The sequence below is a fragment of the Dipteris shenzhenensis genome, chromosome 14, assembly GCF_047967505.1.
Source record: "Dipteris shenzhenensis isolate YYH24624 ecotype China chromosome 14, Dip_SZ_1.0, whole genome shotgun sequence".
Lineage (NCBI taxonomy): Eukaryota > Viridiplantae > Streptophyta > Polypodiopsida > Gleicheniales > Dipteridaceae > Dipteris > Dipteris shenzhenensis.
This window is the reverse complement of record NC_141609.1, coordinates 7,657,946-7,681,627: the sequence shown is the minus strand read 5'-3', so window position 1 is coordinate 7,681,627 and position 23,682 is coordinate 7,657,946. Positions and strand designations below refer to the sequence as shown.

Genomic DNA, 23,682 nt, shown 5'->3' with positions numbered 1-23,682 from the left:
AAGTATATGCACGTCCCAAAGACAAAGCACTGTAAGTGCTGTAAAGCGTGTTCACAGGGTCCTCAATCTCTTGGTCTACTATGCTAGGGGGTGACAGCATGCTTTCAGTGATTCAGATTGGTCTATGATATCAGACACTCCACCAGTGGCAATTGTTTCTTTACTGGCAGTTCATGCATTTCTTGGCTGAGCAAGAACCAATCCACTGTGGCAACATTATCATGCAACGCTGGGTACAAGGAAGCCTTCACAACTACAATAGAATGCGTATAACTCAGGAAATTGATGGCAGATCTTTGTGGTAGTTTGCAGCCATCTACTCCCTTTGAAACTTTCCACAAAGTTTTGGACTTTTGTTTGATACATGAGATCATACCTTGTACATCACAACATTGTCACTGCAAGGGGGTGTTGGAATATTAGTATATTAAGGCCGAATGTAATAATTAGTTAAAAGGGTTAAGGGCAGTTTTTCCTTTTTCCTTATCTAAGGTTTTTTTCCCTAGCCATAGTTAGTGGTTGCCCTAGGGATTTGTTGTGTTGACAACCCTTCTACTCTTTCACTTCTCATTCTTGCAACTTCAGTTCGCGCTTCTTTACGTTGTTGTTCTTGGCCCCCATCTCCATCAGCACAATCCAACAAACATGTTCACCAAGACTTTACAAAAGGAGAAATTTTTCCTATGCATGCATCTCCTTGGTATACAAGATAACTTGTTTCTGCATACCGGGATGATGATTCTTGATTATGCAACCAAGTCAGACTCGTACAATCATTTTCCATTATGGGGCAAATGTTGGGCTATGCCCACCATGGATTGGGTAATGCCCTCATGGGTTGTAATATCGAGTCTACACAAGGTTATACTTGTGTAACCAGTGTATAGGGTCCAAGATGAGTTGACAGGTTTATATCTAGCATCTAGCTCCAATGTAATGAAGGAGCCTAGGGTCCCCCATAGGTTGCTGCAGCAATAACTTTTTGCATCGTACATGTTGCACTTTGCTAGGCGTTGCTCTAGGACTTAATCTAGGTCTAGGGTTTACGGTTTTCTACAAAACCCGCAGTCCTTTGTACTTCAAAGTGTGATTATTTCAGCTTTCTCAAGCTTTTTCCAACATTGTGTGTTCTCTCCACTGTCACAAACTTCACACATACTGACAAGAAAAAGTCTTGCAATTGATACCTTAGCCATCTGTTTGTACACCTTGTGGTATAACCCTTTCCAGAGTCTTATACTCACATGACACTTGCTGTTTGCTTTGTCTACTTGTGATTTGCATTTGCAGTTAGAATCAGAGCATTCTGCAAAACCCCTGAGCTCTACTTGCTGTCCATCTCTGTGCAGACCCACCATAAGATAATTGGGGCAAAAGTATTAAAAATAGCCTGGTCCTGTAGATATTGATATTTTTAACTTTTCCATTGAGTTGCAGGCAACTTCGAAAATATTTTAAAAAAACTCTCTGACCTTGAATTTGGAACAGCTGGTCCAATAAAGTCAATATGTATATGCTGAATGGGCAAGAGGGCACAAAGTTCACCAAATACTTCCAACTGGTCAAGCTCCCTCTCCGGACCTGCACAGAAATGTACTTCGATCATTTCTGAATTACACAGAGGCGACTTGGAAGAGCAAAATATAGATAGGAAATATATAACAGGACAAACTGTGGCTAGCAAAAGTACGTCTCACCCAAACAAAATGTACAATAACAAGAGTTTGATTGCCAAAAATAAGGCTTGCACCAACGAGAATGCTCCTCACCTAGATAATGAATTCGGAAAGATCCTCTGCTCCTCAAAGAATAATTAGGTGTCCTCACAGCGATGAGATTTAGAGAATAATACAAAGTGAGTGGCTGCAAAGAGTGCAAGAACAGTGGGTATATTAGGCATAAAAAAACTTTACATACGTTTCAAAGATCCGAAGCAAAGTAAAACTGTATTAAATTTGATTTTACAGTGTTGTATGCCATGACAACCTAAAGATAGGGCCTGCTTAAATTGGATTCAACATTCCTGAATTTGACCAGGAAGCTTGAATCTAGGAGCAGAGAATTTCCTTGAAGAAATCAAATAGCTTGGCATGCAGGAGAAGTCTCGGTAAAAACATGTGTCTTAACACATAAGCCTTACAGCATCAAGGTGGAGCTTACCCAGTGAAGTAATATTGCCACTGGTGAGACCAAAGGAAGTTCGCGCCAGGCATAATAATCAGCCCAACTTTCCAAACGGCTGACTGCCATGCTGGCACCTGAAAGTGGCTCGGAGAGCTTAGCTTTCGTGTTTTACTCCCACATCAGCCTCAAAAAATTATTCTAACTTTTCATGAATGCCAAGGAAGAATCCTGCTTTAGTAAGTCCACATAATGCTTTTTCTCCACTCTTCGTCAGTATAGACTTATGCCTTAGTCATAACCTCAAAACAGCATCCAGATTCCAAATCAGTTTAACAAGGGAAACAAGGACACTTGCTACAAATTGTGGAAGAAATATCACCTTTACAAGGGCACATGCTTGGGGGAAGATGCCAACCACAAATCTTGTTAGCTGCATTAATACCTAGTATATTGGAAATGCCAAATAAAACAGGTATCAGCACAGGATCCCTCTCAGGGAAAAAAACAAACAAACCATGGAAGAGACCTATTAAATTATCAAAATGCTTGGCAATTGGTACAAAACCAAACATACCATGCAAGAGACCTTGCAGAAACATTAAAAATGAACTCAAATGGATGACACTATATAGATTACTAAAAGGGAAAGCTGTAGAAAAACTGGATTAAAATATAAGGAGACTATTACACACATCAACCAAGTGAGGATAGCAAAGCAGGTCACTGGAGTTCAGATGACATAGAGAACATCTAGGAACGTAATGTCAGGGAGGCCGCAAAACAGGTAAAATGAAGAGCTACAAGCTACCACCTGCGATTTCATATCGACCCAAAGTCTATGCACGCACACATATATGTACTTATGACATTTATACAGAAGCATGGTCGCGCAAGCGAGCACGCATTCAAATGTGTGTGTGTGTGTGTGTGTGTGTGTGAGGGAGAGAGAGAGAGAGAGAGTAGTAGTAGCTGTTCCACTTTGGAACAGCTATGAATGTATATTCTTCTTAATGAAATGGTTTTCTTACAAGAAAATGTGTATGTGCACGCCATGCACGCGCGTGTGTTCATGTGTGTGTGTGTGTGTGTGTGTGTGTGTGTGTGTGAGTGAGAGAGAGAGAGAGAGAGAGAGAGAGAGAGAGTATTAAAGTCTTCGAAAGCCCAATGGGTCTATGAGATTGTGAAAAATCCTGATATAACAAGCTGTGTGGGTGGAGCTACTAAACAAGCATCCACTCCAATGCAGAATGCAAAATGATAAGCGCTGAGTGCTACATAGTCATAATAGAATGATGATCGTCTACACAACACTAACATCCTAATCATCAGAGCATCAACAAGGGGGAAGAGGTAGTGAGGGCTTTTCAAGTGGGAGATAGAGTGCTAGCGGCTGCCCCCAGACGTGGTCCTGTGTCGTCTCCTGGTCGTAGCTCTACGCTTGATAAGGGCTATAGTGACCCCTATCAGTGGAGCCCCAACTCTGAACAGGGAAGGGATATCCCCAAGTGTAATATGTGCCTCAACCCTCTGTCTGAGCTATTGTGTCGCTAGTTCTATGTCACGATCATGACAGGGCCACGTGGTATGGGAGCCCACATGGTCTGGCTGGAAGAAATCAGTGCTCGAGCTCTGAGAGTCTATCAAGGAGGTTTGCTCCTGTCTCTGTGATCGAAGTAGACGCTCAAGGTGTCTAACTGCCTTGTGAATGAAGGCAGGTAGGCATCTCTGGTTTGGAAAGGAGAGAAATCGGAACAATATCCCAGAACTGTCTCTGAAGAGGCAATAAAAGCGTCCTCGAATCTCATAGTATACTAGGCATCTGAAAATGAAATGCTCCTCCACTCAATCTCCTGTGTGTCACATAATGTGCATATGCGCCTCTCCCTGGGCAAACCCTCAACCATGCCACTCTCTATGCGAAGTCTATGTGAAGAGACCCGAAACTTCCCAATAGAGATCCTCAGTGAGGGGGGTAGGTGGAACAGTGTATATCCAGGTGGGTCGATAAAACCCTCTGCTGTGACCTGTAAACAATGATCCCTATAGAAGCTGAGCTGCACTGGAAGCTCGCTCGGTCCCAACAAGGTCCTGAAAGTGTAGCTACAAAAGAACCTTGACCTCATGAGACAGGAGGGGGGGGAAAGGCACATAAATGCTATTCTGGAAGGGGTGGAGTCTGTCGATGTGGAATCCAATCGCGTGCAAACCAACATCTGTGGTCGCCTACAATACTAGCCACAGTAGTCTACTACGCCTAGAAGTGTAATCTCTGTACCACCTAACTCGATATAGGTAGGTGATGACCTGAAAGGCTGCATCAAGTTGTAGTGGGAATGACCCAAACTCAGCCTGAATGATATGGCGAGGCACAGACGGCTTACTGTGAATCCTCCGTGATAGCATAAGAATCTGTAGGCGCTCTACCTGAGCCCACTCTATATCCAATAGATCTAGCCCCCAACTATGGACCCAGAAAGTCAAAAAGTAAGCCCTTGGTCAGCGGGTCTTGGAAATGTGAGCGGAAGCACTACCTCTCTAGTCCCAAATCAACTACTCCCTAACCTATCACATATGCCACGCCCCACATCCTGCACCCTCTTCACTAGGAAGGGGTAAAGGATGCCGTAATGAAACTTCATAATGGCCGAGCGAAGGATCATGAGGGATTATGCACTGAGTTCATTGCATATGGGATTAACCTCCTAGCCTCGATCTTAGCCAAGCTATTTAATGAAGCTATTTGCTTGGGGTTTCCACGCACCTGGACCATTAACACTATCTCACCCATCCACAAGGCAGGGGATCCCATGAGCCCGGAGACTACAAGATCATTATGAGATCGGACATGTCATGTCCAAGATTTATGCATCGGTACTTGTCAACAGCTTTACGAAGTGTCGAGGACTTAGAGCAGCGGGACAGGCCAGTTTCAGGCGGGATCATGGGACCATGGACCATATTCTCGCGCTCACATGTATCATCGAGGAGGCGAGGGCACGAAAGCAGAGGGTTTATTGTTGCTTTGTGGATTTCCGCAATGCATTTCACACCGTTCTGAGAGCCCGCCTCATACGACGCCTACAAGATTTGGATTACGACCAAGAGATCATTTTTCTGTCATGGCACTTTATGAGCGAGTTTCAGGCAGAGTTCGGACAAGATTTGGATGAACAGACGAGATCATGAGCACTATCGGAGTCAAATAAGGGCGTCCATTATCATCTACCTTGTTTGGCCTCTACATCGACGAGCTCGAGACAGTGATGCAAACACAGGGAGGGGTAGGTTGCTCTCTCGCGGGCACACTAATCCGGATATTGCTTTACGCAAATGATGTGGCTCTCTTGTCTTCCTCAACAGAGGGGCTCCAGAGACACCTTGACACACTACAGTCCTTTTGTGAGTCTCATGATTTGAAGGTCAACTTGGGTAAAACCAAGGTTATGATCTTCAATACATCTCGAACCGTCATGCGCAAGAAGCAGTTCGCATTTGATGGGTCCTCTGTTGAGGTAGTTTCATCATACACTTATCTTGGGGTCGTCTTTTTCGGACCCATCTTCACGATGAGACCCGCGATGCATAAACGCCTGAGCAAAGGATATGCTTCATTGGCTAGACTAGAGAGGCAATGCTTCCGCTCTCACTTTTAAGATCCACGGACCAAAGGGTTGCTTTTTGACTCCTTGGTCGGTCCAGCAATGATGTATGGCAATCCATGCTGAGGCCAAACTTGTCGGATACAGAGTGGGCCAAGGTGGAGCGGCTACAGGTTCTCATGTCATCACGGATGATCCGTGGTAAGCCATCCGTCCCTCACCAGATCATTTGGGTGGAGTTTGGGTCACCCCCATTACAACTAGATGCTGCATTTCAGGTCATTACGTATCTATACCGAGTCAGGGAGTATGGGGATTACACATCTAGGCGTAGCAGGATACCATGGCTAGCACTCTTCTATGGCACTTGCAACAGGGGGAGACTAGAGGTGCTGGTATGCACGCACAGAGAGATGGTTTGCAAGACTAGAGCTCCACATGGACAGACTACCTCCATTCCAGTACAGCATGGATGCTCCTTTCTCTCCCCTCCTATCACACGAAGTCAACCAGGTTATCCGTGAGGATCTACTACAACTACACACATTCCGGACTTGGTTGGGCCCGAGTGATCTTCCAGTGAAGCTGGGCTTCTACGGAGATCACTTCTTACATATCCCAGCGGAGGGTTTCATTGATCCACCAGGATACACGCAGATTCACCTACCCCACTCGCTGAGGATCTCTCTTGGGCAGCAGTTCTGGGTCTCTTCACACAGACTTTGTATCGAGAGCGGCAGAGCATAGCGATTACCTAGGGAGAGGCGCATATGCACACTATGTGACATGCAGGAGGTTGATACAGAGGAGCATTTCATCTTCAGGTGTCCTGTTTACTATGAGATCCGAGGGTGTTTCTACTGCCTCTTGAGAGAGAGTTATGGGGTTTTGGCCCGTTTCCTCTCCTAACGAGACCAGCAATGTTTGGCTTGTTTCATTCATGAGGTACTCAGACACCACGAAAGGATACTCCAAGCACAGAGACAGGAGCAGACTTCTTCCTCGACTAATACCTCTCAAAGCTCTATCACGAAGCTCTTTCAGCCAGATCACATAGACCCCCACGAGACGAGACCTCGACATGACCGTAACCCGACAGTTCAGACAGAGGATTGACTCACACATCATACTTGGGGACATCATTTTCTTGTTTAGGGTCGGAGCCCGATCGATGGGGGTCACAGTAGCCCTGGTTAGACGCAGAGGTACGACCAGGAGACGTACCAAGACTGCACCCTTGGGGGACGACAGCGCTGTATTGCTGACCTCATGCCTTCACTTCCACTGCCTCATCCATGCTGATGTCCTGCTCCTGTTGATGATGATGATGATTATGATGATGTCGATGATGATGCTGATATTGATATAATAGTCGACTATAGGTCACCTCCCCATCTGTAAGCCCCCATATGAGGAGAGCATGGGGGGGGGGGGTGAACCTAGGGTTTTAGAGACTGACACATGAGCAGCAGCATGGCTGCCATGTGGGCAAGAATAAAAAAGAGAAGGGTATCCCGGACAGATGGTGCAGCATGGCGGAAGGATGGAGGCAGGTACATGGCCTGCATCATGGATGGCACATGGCGCAAGATGGCGGGGGGATCCAGCAGCCAAGTCAACCTGTTTGGAGGCTGGTAGCCAGCCTACCAGGCCTGGAACAAGGGCAGACTATGGGAGGGCTGGACCCCACAAGGTTTAAGGGCATGGCCCTGGTTTTATAGCCCACAGGGCAGTGGGAAGGCAGGGCACACGTCGGCCTGCATAGGGGCTGTGCCCCTGCCTTGAAGTGTGGGCCAAAGGCCCTTGAAAAGTGCGCCCCAAAGGGACATTTATAGCAGACCAGGGCAGGGCCTGGTCGGCCTGATTGGGTTGGCCATAGGCAGCCTGCCTGGTCGGTTTTTTGCAGCCCTTGAAGGGCCTATAGATGGAGGGCCTCCAGCCGTCACTCGTTATCACTTGGAGCAGCCTTTGAGGAGCAGAAAGGAGCAGCACCAGCAGCAGCAGTTGGGCCTCATCTTGGAGGTGAACCTCTGGCTAGAGACCTGCAGACTTAGCTCACTCAGAGGGCTGCCCACTTAGGCTGGTTTGCAGACAGCAAGGTGGAAGAGATCTTGACAGAAAGTCTAGTTATGCTCGAGGTGGAGCATGCGGGCTCGAGTCTAGAGATAGCCGGCACATAGGAGAAGGACCTTGTGGTAAGATCAGAGGACCGCACCATTGGTGGGACTCTGGATCTCTCTCTTTTGTTTTGTGTCCATAGCTTTGGATGGAAATATATTATTTTGGTGTCTTCTATATCTGGATGGTTCATTGTCTATTGATGAGTCTACACACCTATACTATGCACATAAGTTTAAGAAGAAGTTTGTGATTCCACACCCCACACCACACTGTGTGAGCTCCTGGGTAATTCTATCAGTCTTCCGCTGTGCGTACCCTCTGTTGGTCGATTTCTAACAGGCTTCACATCTGGGCAGCTTATAGCTAGATGGTGGCACACCGTGCACAGCTTTTGAACAATGTTTTGGTCCATCTTTGGGTATTTGTGTTTCTACTTCTTGAAGCATAGTTCAATAACTGTCAGCATCGCTCTCTATGCAATTGTACATTATTTGAATTAGCGCTGTGTGGTTTTTGGACATAAGCTTTCATTATCTTCCGCTGCGAGGAGCGTTGACTGTATTAAGCAAGCTCCACCTTTGTTTTCTAACATGGTATCAAAGCCCACACGAAGACTTTAAAAAATGCTGAAAATTTGCATGTACTTCCCAATGTGTACGCTCTCCATCCTCGTATTGACTTCCATGTTATACCCATGTGCTATGGGTAGACCCTTCTCTGAGCTATAGTGTGTCATTGTGTAAAGAGCGAGAGCGAGAGTGAGAGCGAGAGAAAGAAAGAAAGAAAGAAAGAAAGTCCATTAACGTCCACTGGAGACCAAAAGGTCTATGGGACAGCAAGAAACCCTCTAGTACATCTGCTTTAGGGAGGGTACATGGCAGCTCCCAAGGAGTGCAAAAGCAACCCACATTATTTAGAGTATCTATATCTAGTCTGAAAGAGTAAACAGCCATACATCAGTTTAAGACTGAAAGTCTTTTGGTTTTGATTTAAACTCTCTGATTAGGGCCTCACCTTCACGATAAACTGCCCATTTTCCATCCTTTCTGGCAGCCCTGACTTTAGCTAATTCAATTGCCTTATTCTTGAGTTGAGCTTGTGTAAGCTCCTCTGCAATCCATACTTTGGTACCCTTCAACTTGTAAGATTGTTTAAGAAGCTTGTTCCGCATATCTTTTGACTTCAGTGTAAGGATTGCATGACCTTTATAGTGCATAATAGAAGCTGGCCTGGAGTCATCATCATCCTGCTCATCATCATCCACCCATTTAATGTTGGGCACGCTTGCTTTGATCTATGTCAATATTTTACTATATGTGTCCTTTGTACCAATCTTATGGGAGTCCCCCTATTCTAATCTTCAGCGCATTATCACATCTAGCTTTGTGTTCTTTAATCTCTGCTTGAATATCAGACTTATTTGCTTTGGTGTCCACTTCCACAATCACTTCCTTCTTAGCAGAGATCTTTGACTGTAGAGAGTAGCTGCGGGGTAGGGGGGGAATCCTTACAAGATTTTACAGCCTCATCAATTACTGCCTGCTTACCAGGCCCTTCCAGAATGTGAAGTCAAGCCTTTACTTCTGTCAGTTCCAATCGTCGCTCTCTCACTGCCTGCTGCAGATTTAAAATCTGATCCTGTTGCCCAAGGATGGGTCATTTTGAGCCTTCTTGTTGGTAATTCCGTGCATATGGAGAGGGTGTTATGGCTGCAACTGTAGAGTACCGAGTCCTGATGGAGGTTGAAGGAGTTGAGGGGGACTTGGAGGAGAGAGAGAGAGAGAGAGAGAGAGGATGATGATGGAGGAGGAGGAGATATTGATAATGTCATTTCTAAAGTATAATTTTCCAAAGAGGAGTATGTATCTTCTTCAAGCAACCCCTTTCTATTTTATACATAAATCACAAAACTCAATTTATCCAGAAGGAAAAATAAGAAAGATATACTGCATAAATTTTTATATACTAAAAAATTAATGCTTCACAGATTACATGTACACCTTTCACAAACCTCTATTATCCTATCAAGAAAAAATTAGGCAAGAAACTGGACCCCAGCCCGAAAGTGAAGACTTTTCATGCCCGCACTCGCACTCAGCTTGCCATAAACCCAGTATATGTAGACCATGACTTTCGAGAAAAGCACATCGAGTCAATGTGCCTGTGTCAATCTGCATGGGCACCCAGCATGGTTTGCTTTAAAAAATCACTCTACATTAGAATGGCACTTACAATACCAGCTAGAGTAAGGATTAAGCAGTTTTAATCTATAAATGGAATTTCGACAAAGCAATTTATAATCCAGGATTTTGAGTTTCAGAAATGAGCTCTGACTACCCTGTTGCTCTTCATGAGGTTGTTTTGTAAAGGTTCAACATGTAGAAATCTTATGATGATAAATATAACACAAACTTTTTCCTTCCAACAAAAAAATAAAAAGTTCCTCCCACCCACCCGCCTTCCCCCAACCAGTGGACAAAGCTAAGTTAGCATTGACAACTTGTAAAATAGGATGTACTTGCATATTCAAACAATCAAGCCCTAGGGCCTATCTATTACACATCATGCTCATCCTTAGGACTTAATTCCTCACTTGAAAGTAACAGCCCAACTTATAATTGCCTTGATAACGCATTATATGCCTAGTTAGGAGGAAATGAGGGGGTAAGACATCACGAGTGGACCAAAAGCTTGCAGTTAATGGAACAGTAGATAGAAGAAAGGAGGAATGCAGTGTAACCCTAATGATGATTCATCTACTAAGAGAACGAGAGTATATACTTGTGACTGTAAGCACTAATGAATAGTAACTCTCTAAGCCTAGTAACCTTCCATTCACAAACTACGTAATACTACATCATGAGGCACATTAACGACACAGTTCTAACACTACTCCTCATTGAATGGCCCAATGCCAATGATACAAAGAAGCTCTATGACTTTGTCAAATCGTCCTACAAAGTCTTTGATCCGCTAAGAAACAACAAATAGTTAATCTTTGCTAGTCTCAACCTTTTCATGGATGTACCGAAACTCAATGTCAATGTATTTGGACCTTCCATAATCTTTGAGATCCTTGAAGAACTATGGCACCTTATTGATAGCTCCAACTGCTGCAAGGAGTTTTCTGAGCTATAAATCTTTAATTTGGAGCTGTCCAAGGCCTTTCTTGAGCTATACAACTTTAATTGAACAAAACGAGAGTCAAACGTTTTGACGCTTCCATTGCTGACAAGGCTACGCTTGGTCGCTTTTTTTCTCAATCAGAGCACGCCATGCTGCAAACTAAAAAGAGTAGCTCGATGTTGACTTGTTAATATTTCCTCCACGCTAATCAACACTGTGCTCCCAACTTCCCTAATAGGACAGTTTCAAGCCTGTTGCTCTTGACAAATCTGAATGCCCTTTGACAACTTTCTAATAACACACACACACACACGTGTGTGTGTGTGTGTGTGTGTCGTTGTTGAGGTGTGTGTGTAATGTGGAGTGTGTGTGTGTGTGTGTGAGGGGCTGCTGGTCTGTGTGTGTGTAGTTGTGTGTTGCCTTTACATGCACAGGACTGGCACAACCTTTTGTGGCCTGGGGAAATTGTCCCTGCTTCTCAATTCATTCGACATCTTGGTTATCCTTTAGGCTAGGGACTCACCCGTTCACAACAAACTGATTGGGTGCTAGTAAAGTTGAGGGCAAAACTTGAATATTGGAAGCTTGCAACTTGGCCATTACATGTTCGTCTGCGAATTACACAATCCATTTTGATAGCATACATACAATTTTATCTGCCTCTTACTATGTTCACTAAGGCAGATTTAGTTTCATTTATGTCAGCTATCATGGAAATTTTCTGGCGTTCAAAACATGGCAAGAAAAGTCTCAGATTACTCTCCATGCATCGTCTCTGTTCTCCAAAGATGCACGAAGGTCTCAACATTCTCAATATTCAAATGCATTTACTTGCTCATAGGGGGAAAATGATGATGCAATTTCTACAAGGAGATCAGCCTTGGGCTTTTATGATTCGCTCTCTCTTATTACATCTTCATACATCTGCTTTTGGGAATTGGCAGCCTACTCAGTGGGAATTTTTATTTGGTTCTATCCAAGGCAAGATCAGAGGATGCCCTTTTGTCTCTTCTCTGCTTCTTGATTGGAAACACATTCTTTCCCACTTGGAATGGAAAGGCAGGGACTCTCTCTCGGGCAACTCTTTGAGGGAAGAGAATCTCTTTTGGTCTAAAGTATTCCACCCACCTTTGGCCATATGTCTTACCACCTCCACAAGCAGTGGAAGAGGTTGTTCAGCAAAAAATTGCAGATATACATGCAGCAAAAACAGTCCCAAATTGGCTGTTACAAACTCTCAGGGAGAGTAAAACTGATGCTCCATTACCTTGCAGAACTCGGAGTACAGTAAGGCATGGAAGGGGAGCACTTTCAGTTGAATCAGCTTATGCAGGTACTCTTCTTGATGAGGAGGAACCTGAGACATTTGAAGAGGCACAGGATAATGTGCATTGGATGAATGCCATGCACGATGAGTTGCAGTCCATTCAAAACAATCAGACATGGGAAGTTGTCGATTTGCCACCAAGTAAACATGCCATAGGTACACGGTGGGTTTTCAAAGTTAAAAGAAAGCCAGATGGCATCGGTACAAGGCAAGGCTGGTTGCGAAAGGATATGCTCAGAAAAAGGGCATAGACTATGAGGAGACTTTTGCTCCTACATCCAGAATGACAACGATCCGGTCAGTTATCGCCATGGCTGCAAATTTTCAATGGAATGTTCATCAGTTGGACATAAAAACAGCCTTCCTTAATGGAGACTTGTTGGAAGAGGTTTATGTCAAACAACCTCCAGGCTTTGAAATTTCAGGAAATGCACTTCAGGTATGCAAGTTGAATAAAGCTTTGTATGCGCTGAAACAAGCCCCATGTGCATGGTATGCCAAAATTCATGCCTTTCTGACCAGCGAGGGGCTGCACAATAGTCCAACTGAGAGCACCCTCTACATCAAGAAGGATGGGGGGGATATTTTAGTCATCATTCTGTATGTAGATGACTTCCTGCTCACAGGGTCAAATGAAGATAATGTTACAGATTTTAAAGCTGAATTGCAGACCACTTTTGACATGTCAGATTTGGGGCTGCTACACTTTTATTTGGGGATCCAGTTCACTCAAGAGAAAAGTGGCATCGTCATGTCTCAATCCAAGTATGTGCAGAAACTCTTGGACAGATTCAACATGCAGGATTGTAAGCCCATAGCTACTCCCATGGAGCCGAGGCTGAAGCTTACAATGCATGAAGCAGGTGAATCATTTGATGTCACACTCTACAGTCAGGCTATTGGATGCCTCATTTATCTCTGCAATACACGACCTGATATTCAGTTTGCAGTTTCTCAGGTGAGCAGATATATGCACAGCCCAAAGACTATGCATTGGCAGGCTGTAAAACGCATCTTCCGTTATTTGCAAGGTGCCAAGTCTTTTGGCTTGATGTTTCCCAGGGGGGGTAACTTGCAGATGCATGCCTACAGTGACTCAGATTGGGCTGGAGACTATGACACTAGCCAGTCCACAAGTGGCAATTGTTTCTTTTTGGGCAAAGCTTGTATTTCTTGGTTGAGCAAGAAACAATCTACAATGGCTACCTCTTCATGTGAAGCTGAGTACAGGGCAGCTTTCACAGCGACAGTTGAATGTGTTTGGCTCCGTCGTTTATTTGTTGATCTTCATCTTTCATTGGAGGGTCATTCTCCAATTCTCACTGATAGTCAAAGTGCTCTTGCAGTGGCAAAGAATCCTATGTTTCATGCTCGCACGAAGCACATTGAGGTTCACTATCACTACGTCAGAGAGAAGTTGCATGCACGAGAGATCAGTATGATCTATGTGTCAACACATGACAATGTTGCAGACATTTTCACCAAAGCACTTCCACGTGAAAAGTTTGAGGCATTTCGCAGTGCCCTGAACTTATCTCCTTTTGGTGATTGATCATTTCCTTGTACATGACATTGGCACTGCAGGGGGGTGTTAGAATTATTGTTATAATTTAGCAGTGACCAATGTAATGTAATAAGTAGGTTAGGGGCACTTTTCTTTCACTTAGAGGTTTTTCCCCCTAACCACAGTTAGTTCACTAACTACGGTTAGTGAAGGATAAGGTTTTGTCTAAGCCTATCACTCTATTCAGTTGTACTACACTCATCTATTGCAACTATCGTTTTCAGCTCTCTCTCTCTCCTGCTCCTGCTCTCACACTTTGCTCTCTCCCTTCCACTCACAGTTACAGCCAACTTGTGGAAGAGGATTATGCCTTTTTGTCTTGCATTTCAGATTTTCAAGTGGCTGGTCTAGACACTACAGCTACTCTTGAGGATGACTCATATGCTTTCCTGACTTGCAGCTATGATCCTTCGAAGGATGCATGCACTTTCAGTGTCAATGAGACATTGAGCACATGGTATTTTAATAGTGGTGCATCCAAGCACATCACTTCTAAGAAGAGTCTTTTTGCATCTCTACATGCACCACCCGCTGGAAAGAGGGTGACTTGTGCAAACAATTCTTCTTATTCAGTGTGTGGAGTAGGTGATATTATACTTACCTCCACGGATGGCACAGATTTCAGAATTCTTGATGTTCTTTATGTGCCTGGTATAAAGAAGAATTTACTTTCAGTGTCCTCGCTCAATCTTTGATGATGCTAAGTGTGCAGTCCGAGACAAAGAATTTAATGTTGTCTGGCACTTTGTATCGGGGTCTTTTTCAGCTTGATGTTTATGAGAAAAGATTGCAGTAAACACTCCCACTGCTGCCATGCAGAATGCGGAGTTATGGCATGCCAGATATGGGCACATAACTTACGGCAGCTTGATGACACTTCAGAAGCATGCTATGGTTGATGCATTGCCTCCTTTGGAGTCACCTCCTCCTCATGCCTGTGAAGGATGCATCCTCGGTAAGATGCATAGATTTCCCTTTAAAAAGGATGGTGCAATACGAGCTGTCTGAAAATTACAGCTCATACATAGTGATGTCTGTGGCCCCATGAGGACGCCTGCTTTTGGTGGTTATCTGTATTATGTCACATTTATAGATGACTACACAAATTACACTTGGTCTATGGCTTGAAGAAAAAATCAGATGAGTTTATGCATTTCAAACACTTTGTGGCCAAGGTTGAAAATGAGACAGGACTTAAGGTGCAAACACTTCGCACTGACAGAGGGGGGGAGTATATGTCTCATGAATTTGAGGCATTTTTGAAGGAGAGAGGCATCACGCATCAGCTTACAGTGAGACTTACCCCTCAGCAAAATGGCAAAGCTAAGCAGAAAAATAAAACTCTCATGGAGATGCCTTCCTGGCAAGCAAGGGACTACACAATAGTCCCACTAAAAGCACCCTCTACATCAAGAAGGATGGGGGGAGATATTTGGTAATCATTATTTATGTAGATGACATGCTGCTCACAGGGTCAAATGAGGAAATAATTGTAGATTTCAAAGCTGAATTTGACATGACAGACTTGGGCATGTTAAATTTCTATTTGGGAATCCAGTTCGTACAAGACAAGCGTGGCATTGTTGTGTCTCAATCCAAGTATACACCTAGATGACTCCAGGAACATTCCCAAACTCATCCTCTAAAAGCACAACATAGTGCAGTTTTAATCTCACGATAGTCACTCATAAGATTGAAAACCATAAACTCCATCACGCATAGCAAGGACTAGCTACTATGACATCCCCACTGACATCATCAGCACCCAACAGTGGGTGTAGACCATAGTATAAAAATATGCTCTCACACATACAAATCCACACACCCACACATACTTGAGCATCCATTTATACAAAGTCTTCATACCAAGTTTCTGTTGGCACGCAAGAGGTGAAGGGTAGACTCAACCATGACGAAAGCTAGCACAAACTCTTGGATACGTTCAACATGCAAGATTGTAAGCCTACAGCCACTCCCATGGAGCCAAGGCTGAAGCTTACTATGTATGATGCAAGTGAATCAGTGGATGCCACACTTTACAGCCATGCTATTGGATGCCTCATTTATTTGTGCAATACACGGCCCAATATTAAGTATGCAGTATCTCAGGTGAGCAGGTATATGCACAGCCCAAAGACAACACATTGGCAGGCTGTAAAACGCATCTTCCGTTACTTGCAAGGCACAAAGTCTTATGGCTTGATGTTTCCCCGGGGGGGTGACTTGCAACGACTCAGATTGGGCTGGAGACTATGACACTAGGCAGTCGACAAGTGGTAATTGTTTCTTTTTTGGCAAAGCTTGCATTTCTTGGTTGAGTGAGAAACAATCTACTGTGGCTACTTCCTCATGTGAAGTTGAGTACAGGGTAGCTTTCACAGCGGCAGTTGAACGTGTTTAATGCATCGTTTGTTTGCTGATCTTTATCTCTCATTGGAGGGTCCTTCTCCAATTCTCACTGATAGTCAAAGTGCTATAGCAGTGGCAAAGAATCCTGTGTTTCATGCTCGCACGAAGTACATTGAGGTTCATTATCATTATGTTAGAGAGAAGTTGCATGCAGGGGAGATCAATATGATCTATGTGTCAACACATGACAATGTTGCAGCCATCTTCACCAAAGCACTTCCATGTGAGAAGTTTGAGGCATTTCGCAATGCCCTGAACTTCTCTCCTTTTGGTGATTGATCACTTCCTTGTACATCATCACATTGGCACTGCAGGGGGGTGTTAGAATTATTGACATATTCTAGGCAGTGACCAATGTAATCCATAAGTAAGTTAGGGGCACTTTTCCCTCACTAGAGGTTTTTCCCCCTAACCACAGTTAGTGGGTTAGTGTGATTTTGTCACTTAGACAAACCACCTCCACTCTTGTAGTTTCTTATCTTATCTATTGCACACTACGTTTTGCTCTCTGCTCCCTTGCATCCTTCTTGCTCCACGGGGGGGCCCTATTCGAAATCGACCAACAGAGGGTACGCTTAGTGGAATAGCCCAAGAGCTCACACAGTGTGTGTGGGGTGTCTTCTTTAACTTATGTGCATCAAATACGTGTACAGACTCATCAATAGACAATAATCCAGCCAGATATAGAAGCTACCATAACAATATATTTCCATCTAAAACTATGGACACAACAAAAGAGAGAGAGATCCAAAGTCCCACCAGAGCGTGGTCCTTTGATCTTACCACAAGGTACTTCTACTATCTGCCGGATATCTCTAGACTTGAGCCCGCATGCTCCACCTCGAGCGTAGTAGACTCTCTGTCCAGAATGATCCTCTCCACCTTGCTGCCTGTAGATCAGCCTACGTGGGCAACCCTTCTACCTTAGTCTTCAACCTCTCCAGGTCTCTTGGTCCTCCAAGGTATAGGCTCCAAGATGGGCAGAAGTCTGCTCCTTGCTGCTTGTCTGAAGTCTACTCAAGAAGATGTTTTGTGAGGGCTGAATGGCCCCATTATAGCCTCTTCTTTGGCACTCCAAGCACACCTACCACAACTAGGATCGTAGTTCTACCTGCTTTGAACACCGTACCTCAGTGGTCTTTGAAGGTAAGAAGAAGGGCATGCTCGACGAGCGAAATAAAGCCCTCAACAGAGCCCACAGCTAAAGAACCATGATTACCAGTATTTGGGTTACGTCATCAACACCAATGGCATTCGCTTGGATCCTGAAAAAATTCAAGCTATCACAAGTTGAGCAATCCCCACGATAGCCCAGGAGATCCGATCTTTTGTAGAGCTTTGCCAAGCCTACAGTTCACATATGCCCGGATTCTCCACCACCTCAACACCCTTAACCAACTTATTAAAAGGGGTGAAGACTGGTCGGCAAAAGATCTCAGTGACCGGCACAGCTTTGCAAGCCTTCCATGACCTACAATGGTTGGCCACAACAGCTCCAATAATGAAGATTGCATCATGGGATGATCCATTCTTGGTCGCCACCGATGCCAGCAATGTAGCCATCGGGGCAATCTAACAAGAAGAAAGACCCGTGGCATACTACAGCAATAAGCTTAATCTTGCCAAAAAGAATTACTCAATCTACGACAGAGAATTACTCGGCATTATCCAGGCATTAAAACACTGAAAGCCATTCCTTTATGGACGGACCTTGACAGTCAAGACAGACCACCAAGCCTTAAAGTGGTTGCAGACAATGCCCAACTCCCACTGGAGCGATCGGCAATCCCGATGAAATCAAATCTTCTAGCAGTTCGGGGGTATGATTGAGTATATCCCTGGCTAGAATAACCCGATCGCCGACGCTCTCAACAAAAAAGCCTTCAATCAGACCATAGAAAAGGCCACTGTACTAGATATTAAAGGGAAAGACCTTGACTCTATGAAAACACAGTACGCGGACTCCGCAGAGTTTGGCACTTACTATTAGTTTGCCTTGACTCTTGCGCCTAACCATTATTCAATTCAACATGGATGTTTATTCTATTAGTAAAGACTATGTGCACTTAAAGACAAGCGGCAAGCTCTACTTCATGACGCCTAAAATGCGGAAGGATGTATATAGCTATGTGCAAAGAAGCCAAATCTGCCAAAAGGTAAAAGTGTCCCATTAGAAGGCTGCGGCAGGATTGCTTCAACCCTTACCGATCCCCGAAGGTCCTTTCTAGGACATCACAATGGATTTTGTGGGATCCCTTTCTGCATCTGCAAGTACGCGAAATACGTAATGTCTAGCCATTGTTGATCGTTTTAGTAAATTTTGTATGCTGATTCCGTCCAAGCAGACAGCCAGTGCAGAAGACGTAGCTTGCTTATTGATCAAGTATTGGTACCCGATTGGAGGATTGCCACGGACCATTACCACAGACAGAGATTCCAAATTCTCCTCACATCTATGGAGGGCTTTGTTCGCAAACTTTGGCACCAAGCTCCAGATGTCTAGCGCATTTGATCTGCAAATCGACAGGCAATCAAAGGTATACAATCAGTTGGCTTTTAATGTACTAAGATCGTATTGTCATGATGCGCAGTCCAAGTGGGAGTAGTACCTTCCATTAGTCATGTTGAACGATACCTATTTCTTCAGTATTGGGCGTACCTCGTATTAAGCCCCTTTCCGCAGGAGGTTCTCATCACTCCTCACCAAGATGATATCAACGTCCCTCGAAGCCAACAAAACTATAGAATCCATGGCCAAGATCACGGAGTCAGTTAAAGACCGCCTTGCCAAAGCTCAAGCAACACACACAAGCCAAAGCCAAGTCCTGACGAGATGTCAATTATGAAGAGGGTAATTGGGTTTATCTAAGGATTATAAAGCAAAGGCTAAAACAAGTGGGCAAGCTATACCCTAAGTTATCCTTCAAAAGTTTCGGACCATTCCCCATCATTAAGAAGATCATCGATGTCTCTATGAAGCTACAATTACGATGCATAATGTCTTTCACGTGGCATGGTTGAAGCCATATATTGGGCCAACGCTCATCGATATCTCTGATGAGCAGTAGCCCGAGGTGTCGACGTGGCTGAAGTCACTGAGCCGAAGCAGCTTCTTCTCCCCCTATATAAAGGGGGGGCTGCTGCCTTCATTTCTCATCCAGCTCCCAAGCTAAAAGCCTTCAGTTCTCCAGCCCGGTGCAGCCCTCAGCCCTTCTAGAAGTCCCCTGCAAGACAGCAATCAGTTCAGCAGTCCCTAAGGGTCATCCGAAAATGTGTCCACGCAGCACCATATCCCAGCTCGGAGTTGAGGTTTAGGGTTCCTGTTTCAGCAACTTTATTTACAGTTTTCAGCTCTTTTCCCAGTTCTTTCACAGCTCCATCTTTCTCAGCTTTCATATAGATCTCTCAAGCTCCATAGCTCATATACCCGTTTTCCCTTCATCTCTCACACTCACGCAGCTCCGCTGCATGCCCGGAGACAACACAAGCCTCTTCAATAGCCTTGCACAGTGGTCCACATCTTCCGTGTGGGCAGCGTGGCCTTGGTCGAGATTTGGGTTGCTTCTCAGGCATTTGTGGGTCAACTCTCCGTATCGAAGGGTCATAGAGGGGGCCCACAATGGGTATAGAGACCCAATCTGGTGTCTACTACATATCTCTAGCCCTTACCTCACTCTCTCTCTTATGGTGTATACGCATACGCCCCGCACAAAGGTTTAAAGGTGGTCTCGCTGCGCATTACATGATCGTTAATCCGTTGCATGTTATAGAGGTGGTCCAAAAAGGTCATTCAAACCCTACAAAAGAATTTATATCAGATGCTCTAGAGGAAGATAAGAGGAGGAACAGTAAAGCTTTGATGTACTCATCATAGGGCTGGCAATGGGTGACACCCCGATGGGTGGTGCACCTCCACTTGATGCTCACTCTCTGCAACAGGTCTACCTGATGCTATCATCTACTCTTGAACCTGGTGACATTATGTAGCAGTTCTCTATAGGCAACTTCCAAGAGATCCACTCTTTGTTGGGTTCTGGACAGGACGGAGGACTGCTTGTCATAACTTTCAAAAGCCATGGCAAGCTGTTGCAGAGCCCTAGTGCAATCCACTCTCTGTTGGGTTTCAAACAGGACGAAGGACTGCTTGTCATAGCTTTCAAAAGCCATGGCAAGCTGTTGTAGAGCGCAAGTGCAATACGATTCCATGGACTTGTACATATCCTTCCAATATTGCACATTCTCATTGTCCTCCACCGTGGTGGCTGCTCTCTGCTGGATTTACATCCTTCCTTGATTTGAAGCTCTCTCGCAGCTCCTGCATCAATGCTCTGGTTTCTACATTCTCCCTTTTCAGTTGCTCTATCATTTCATCTTTATCGATGTTCATTGTGTTTTACATTTTGTAGAGCTATTGGTAAAGAGCCTCCTTATCGTCTCTCTAATATTCAAGAACTTTTTGCATCCCTGCTAGCTCTTTCTTCGCTTTGTCCCCATCCATTCTAATGTCATCAAGCTACTGATGCAGTAGCTTGATGGGCTTTTCTTCTTCTTCTCTTCTATGTTTTTCCATCAGCTTGCTCTTGTGCTTGCAAGGCCTTTGCCTCCTCCACCCTCCATGAGCATTCTCTTAACAAAATGGGTATTAATCTGACTTTCGAGGCAGTCTGGAGAGTGGGCAGAGCTGATGCACCAACAAGGCCAATGGTGATCAAATTCAGAACTGCAGCAGACAGATCTACCTTCATAGGAATGAGGACAACATTGAAGGGGACTAGGACATACCTAGATGCTAACCTCACACTCTTGTAGTGAGAGGACAGAAGGGAGGGAATGATTCAAGCAATGGAAGCAAGCCAAGAAGGGAAATGGACAAAGACGGTAAGGTGATCATTGAGAAAAAGGAGAAAGAGGAGAAAGGTATAAAAATAGCACGCGATGGTGTCAGACATATGGGGTAGGGGTATAGAACAGATTGTGTATGGCTGTGTGGAGCTGCAACGGCACCCTATAGTCTGATCTGGCCCCCGGGGGGTTGTCAAAGAGCTACATTGGTAGAGATGTTGTCTTTTAGACTGAAACACACGAGACCCCTGAGAGAGGGCTACCCTAGTGAACATCTATACACATGGGAGTATGCCCAGAGGAAGCAAATGAGGAAAGATAGGGGGTCTAAGGCTTTGGGGTGTGGCAATTCTTTTCAAATCTCAGATGCGCATGTGTGACACAAAGTGGATACGAGTTCAAACACCTAATGCGAACGCATGTCCGATCTTCATTGCAATACATCCAACACACTGGGGGAGGTTGACTCTCTATGTAAATGCCCTTGAGATTCGTGGACAAAATCGTTGCCTTTTCAAGGAGGGACACGCATTTAGCCCAATTTCTTGACTGATCCATTTTCATGATCAGGTCTACATTGGCCTCTACTTAATTGAGATGCGACAACATAGAGAAACTATTGAGACATATCAGACAAAAGAAGGTGACGGTGACACGAGAGATAGAGCTAGATCGACATAACGGCATGTCACAAACTTCTACACGTTCAAGTCAGCACGCAGTGGAGTGGACAAGGACGAGCTGGACAGAGTGGATTAGCAAGAAGAGCAATGAAGCCAAAGCCACAAAGATCACGTACAATGCAGGGACGGCTAGAGCACGCATGATGGAGGTGCAATATATCTCGGCTTTAATCAGAGGGGACGGCAAAGTCGTGGTACTGCTTTTAATATGGCCAACCAGATACAAAGATCATGAAGGCCACAACCCCCACCACAGTGAGAGACGACCCGACAGAAGTAGATATGAGATATCCTCCATGAGTGGACTTCGAAGGCTGTCTTATGCCTTGCACCAACAGTCTTCAACGTTTCTAAATACTTTCTAAATATGCTTGAGTCAACATTCATACTGCCTATGTGTCTTATTCATATTTCACATTGTGGGCAATATACAACTTCGGGCTACTCAATCTTAATCAATATGCATGCAAGATGAAACCTTTCACTTGCAACAAAGAGCTTGAAGTCTTAATCCAGATTCACGCAACGTGACATCGTCTGATGCAGTTTGACAGGAATACTTAAGAGCTAACTTAAAACGTGTCCCTGACATTTGCAAAGAACGACTGCAGAGAATATTGTCAATCGATCATTTCTCTTGCCCTGTAAGTTTTCGTAGGAATCAGGCTTAGGCGATCTTTCAGACTTGACCACCTCCTTGTTTTATAGTACTTTCGTGAGGTAGATCCAAGATTCTGTATCGAAACAAACCTCATACAACGTCATCTCTCTTGGCCTCCTACAAATTAAACATTCCGTCACGCAAAATAATAGAATAATAGATGAAGGTAGCCTTTATACTCACCAGGAAAGTCGACTCATGAGTGAAGCTGAAGGGAAAGTCATGCAAAACAGCTCCCGACTTCATCTGCTCTTCGAAACGTTCGCAATCTTGTTGGTGCTCGACCAAGTGCAAAAGCTGAGAAACGTATGCCAGTAATTGAGAACTAATTCTCTCTCTCTCTCTCTCTCTCTCTCTCTCTCTCATAGTACAATGTGCTCTCTCTCTCTCTCCCTCTTATTTTTAATTCCCACGTGGGCGCGAGTAAGAGAGCGAGAGAGGGGACCTGATGCGAGGGAGAGCAATAGCGGACGGCACCACAAGAGCCGCAAAGGAGGGAAGCGGAGCCTGAGCAGGGGGTTCCCAGATGCTGAGCCGAGCATTGTTTTGCACTCATACTAGTGTTGGTCTTTCCAGGAGGAATTCACATGAATTACTACGAGCGGGTTGAGAATATACGTGATGGGGATGGGGTTGAGTAGAATGATCTCCTAGTGTATGTAAAGGGAACTCGATAGCGCTGCCTTAGGAGGCGTGGGAAAAAGAAAAGAGTTAGTGTCCAAATTTGATTTGTATATATTTATTCATGTGGCTATACCAGAACACCATCTCAATCTATAAGAACTTAACTCTAGTAAACGAGAACCAACCAAAGTATACTTTCTACCAACTATCACCCCCAAGTGAGTCACAAGAGTCTTGAGAAGACCAACAATCCTATACCAACTCATTCATTAAAGACCATCCCATTATGACTAGTCCAAATAGGGACCCCCAGTTAGTGAAAAATAGTATTAGAGCATGAGAGAGGGGCAAAGGGGGCAAGGGGAAGGATAAATGAGGGAAGGATAATATGACGCGTGTCTCTTCGGGAATTTTCTACCACTGCCCTGATGCAGGGTATATAAATCCGTGCGACCTTGCGCCTGTGCATCCCCACTGCCCCATCCAAACTCAATCCCGTTGCCTCAGTAACGTCATCTTCTCCGTTCCCATTCTTCCCCTTTCGGCTGCTTTTCTTTGTGCATGTTTTGCACCTTTCAAGATCTCTGCTTGCTCAGATCTAG

General features: G+C 44.6%; 1 protein-coding gene across 3 annotated transcripts in view; it reads right to left on the bottom strand.

The window, feature by feature from the left end:
* The window catches only part of LOC147894139 (zinc ion binding protein), a 28,564-nt gene extending 5,462 nt beyond the window's left edge, over positions 1-23,102 (bottom strand). For 2 of the 3 annotated variants that reach the window (XM_087384999.1, XM_087385001.1), the window contains exons 1-8: positions 22,902-23,102; positions 22,640-22,753; positions 9,898-10,015; positions 2,504-2,566; positions 2,161-2,258; positions 1,770-1,863; positions 1,473-1,581; positions 1,188-1,341 (exon numbers count right to left, since the gene is read on the bottom strand). In XM_087384999.1, the coding sequence (XP_087241125.1) occupies positions 1,188-1,341; positions 1,473-1,581; positions 1,770-1,863; positions 2,161-2,258; positions 2,504-2,566; positions 9,898-10,015; positions 22,640-22,753; positions 22,902-23,012 (861 nt within the window). In that variant the 5' untranslated portion in view covers positions 23,013-23,102. The remainder of the gene's footprint in view (positions 1-1,187; positions 1,342-1,472; positions 1,582-1,769; positions 1,864-2,160; positions 2,259-2,503; positions 2,567-9,897; positions 10,016-22,639; positions 22,754-22,901) is intronic. The other variant, XM_087385000.1, reaches the window with a different exon arrangement.
* Positions 23,103-23,682: the final 580 nt, after the last annotated feature.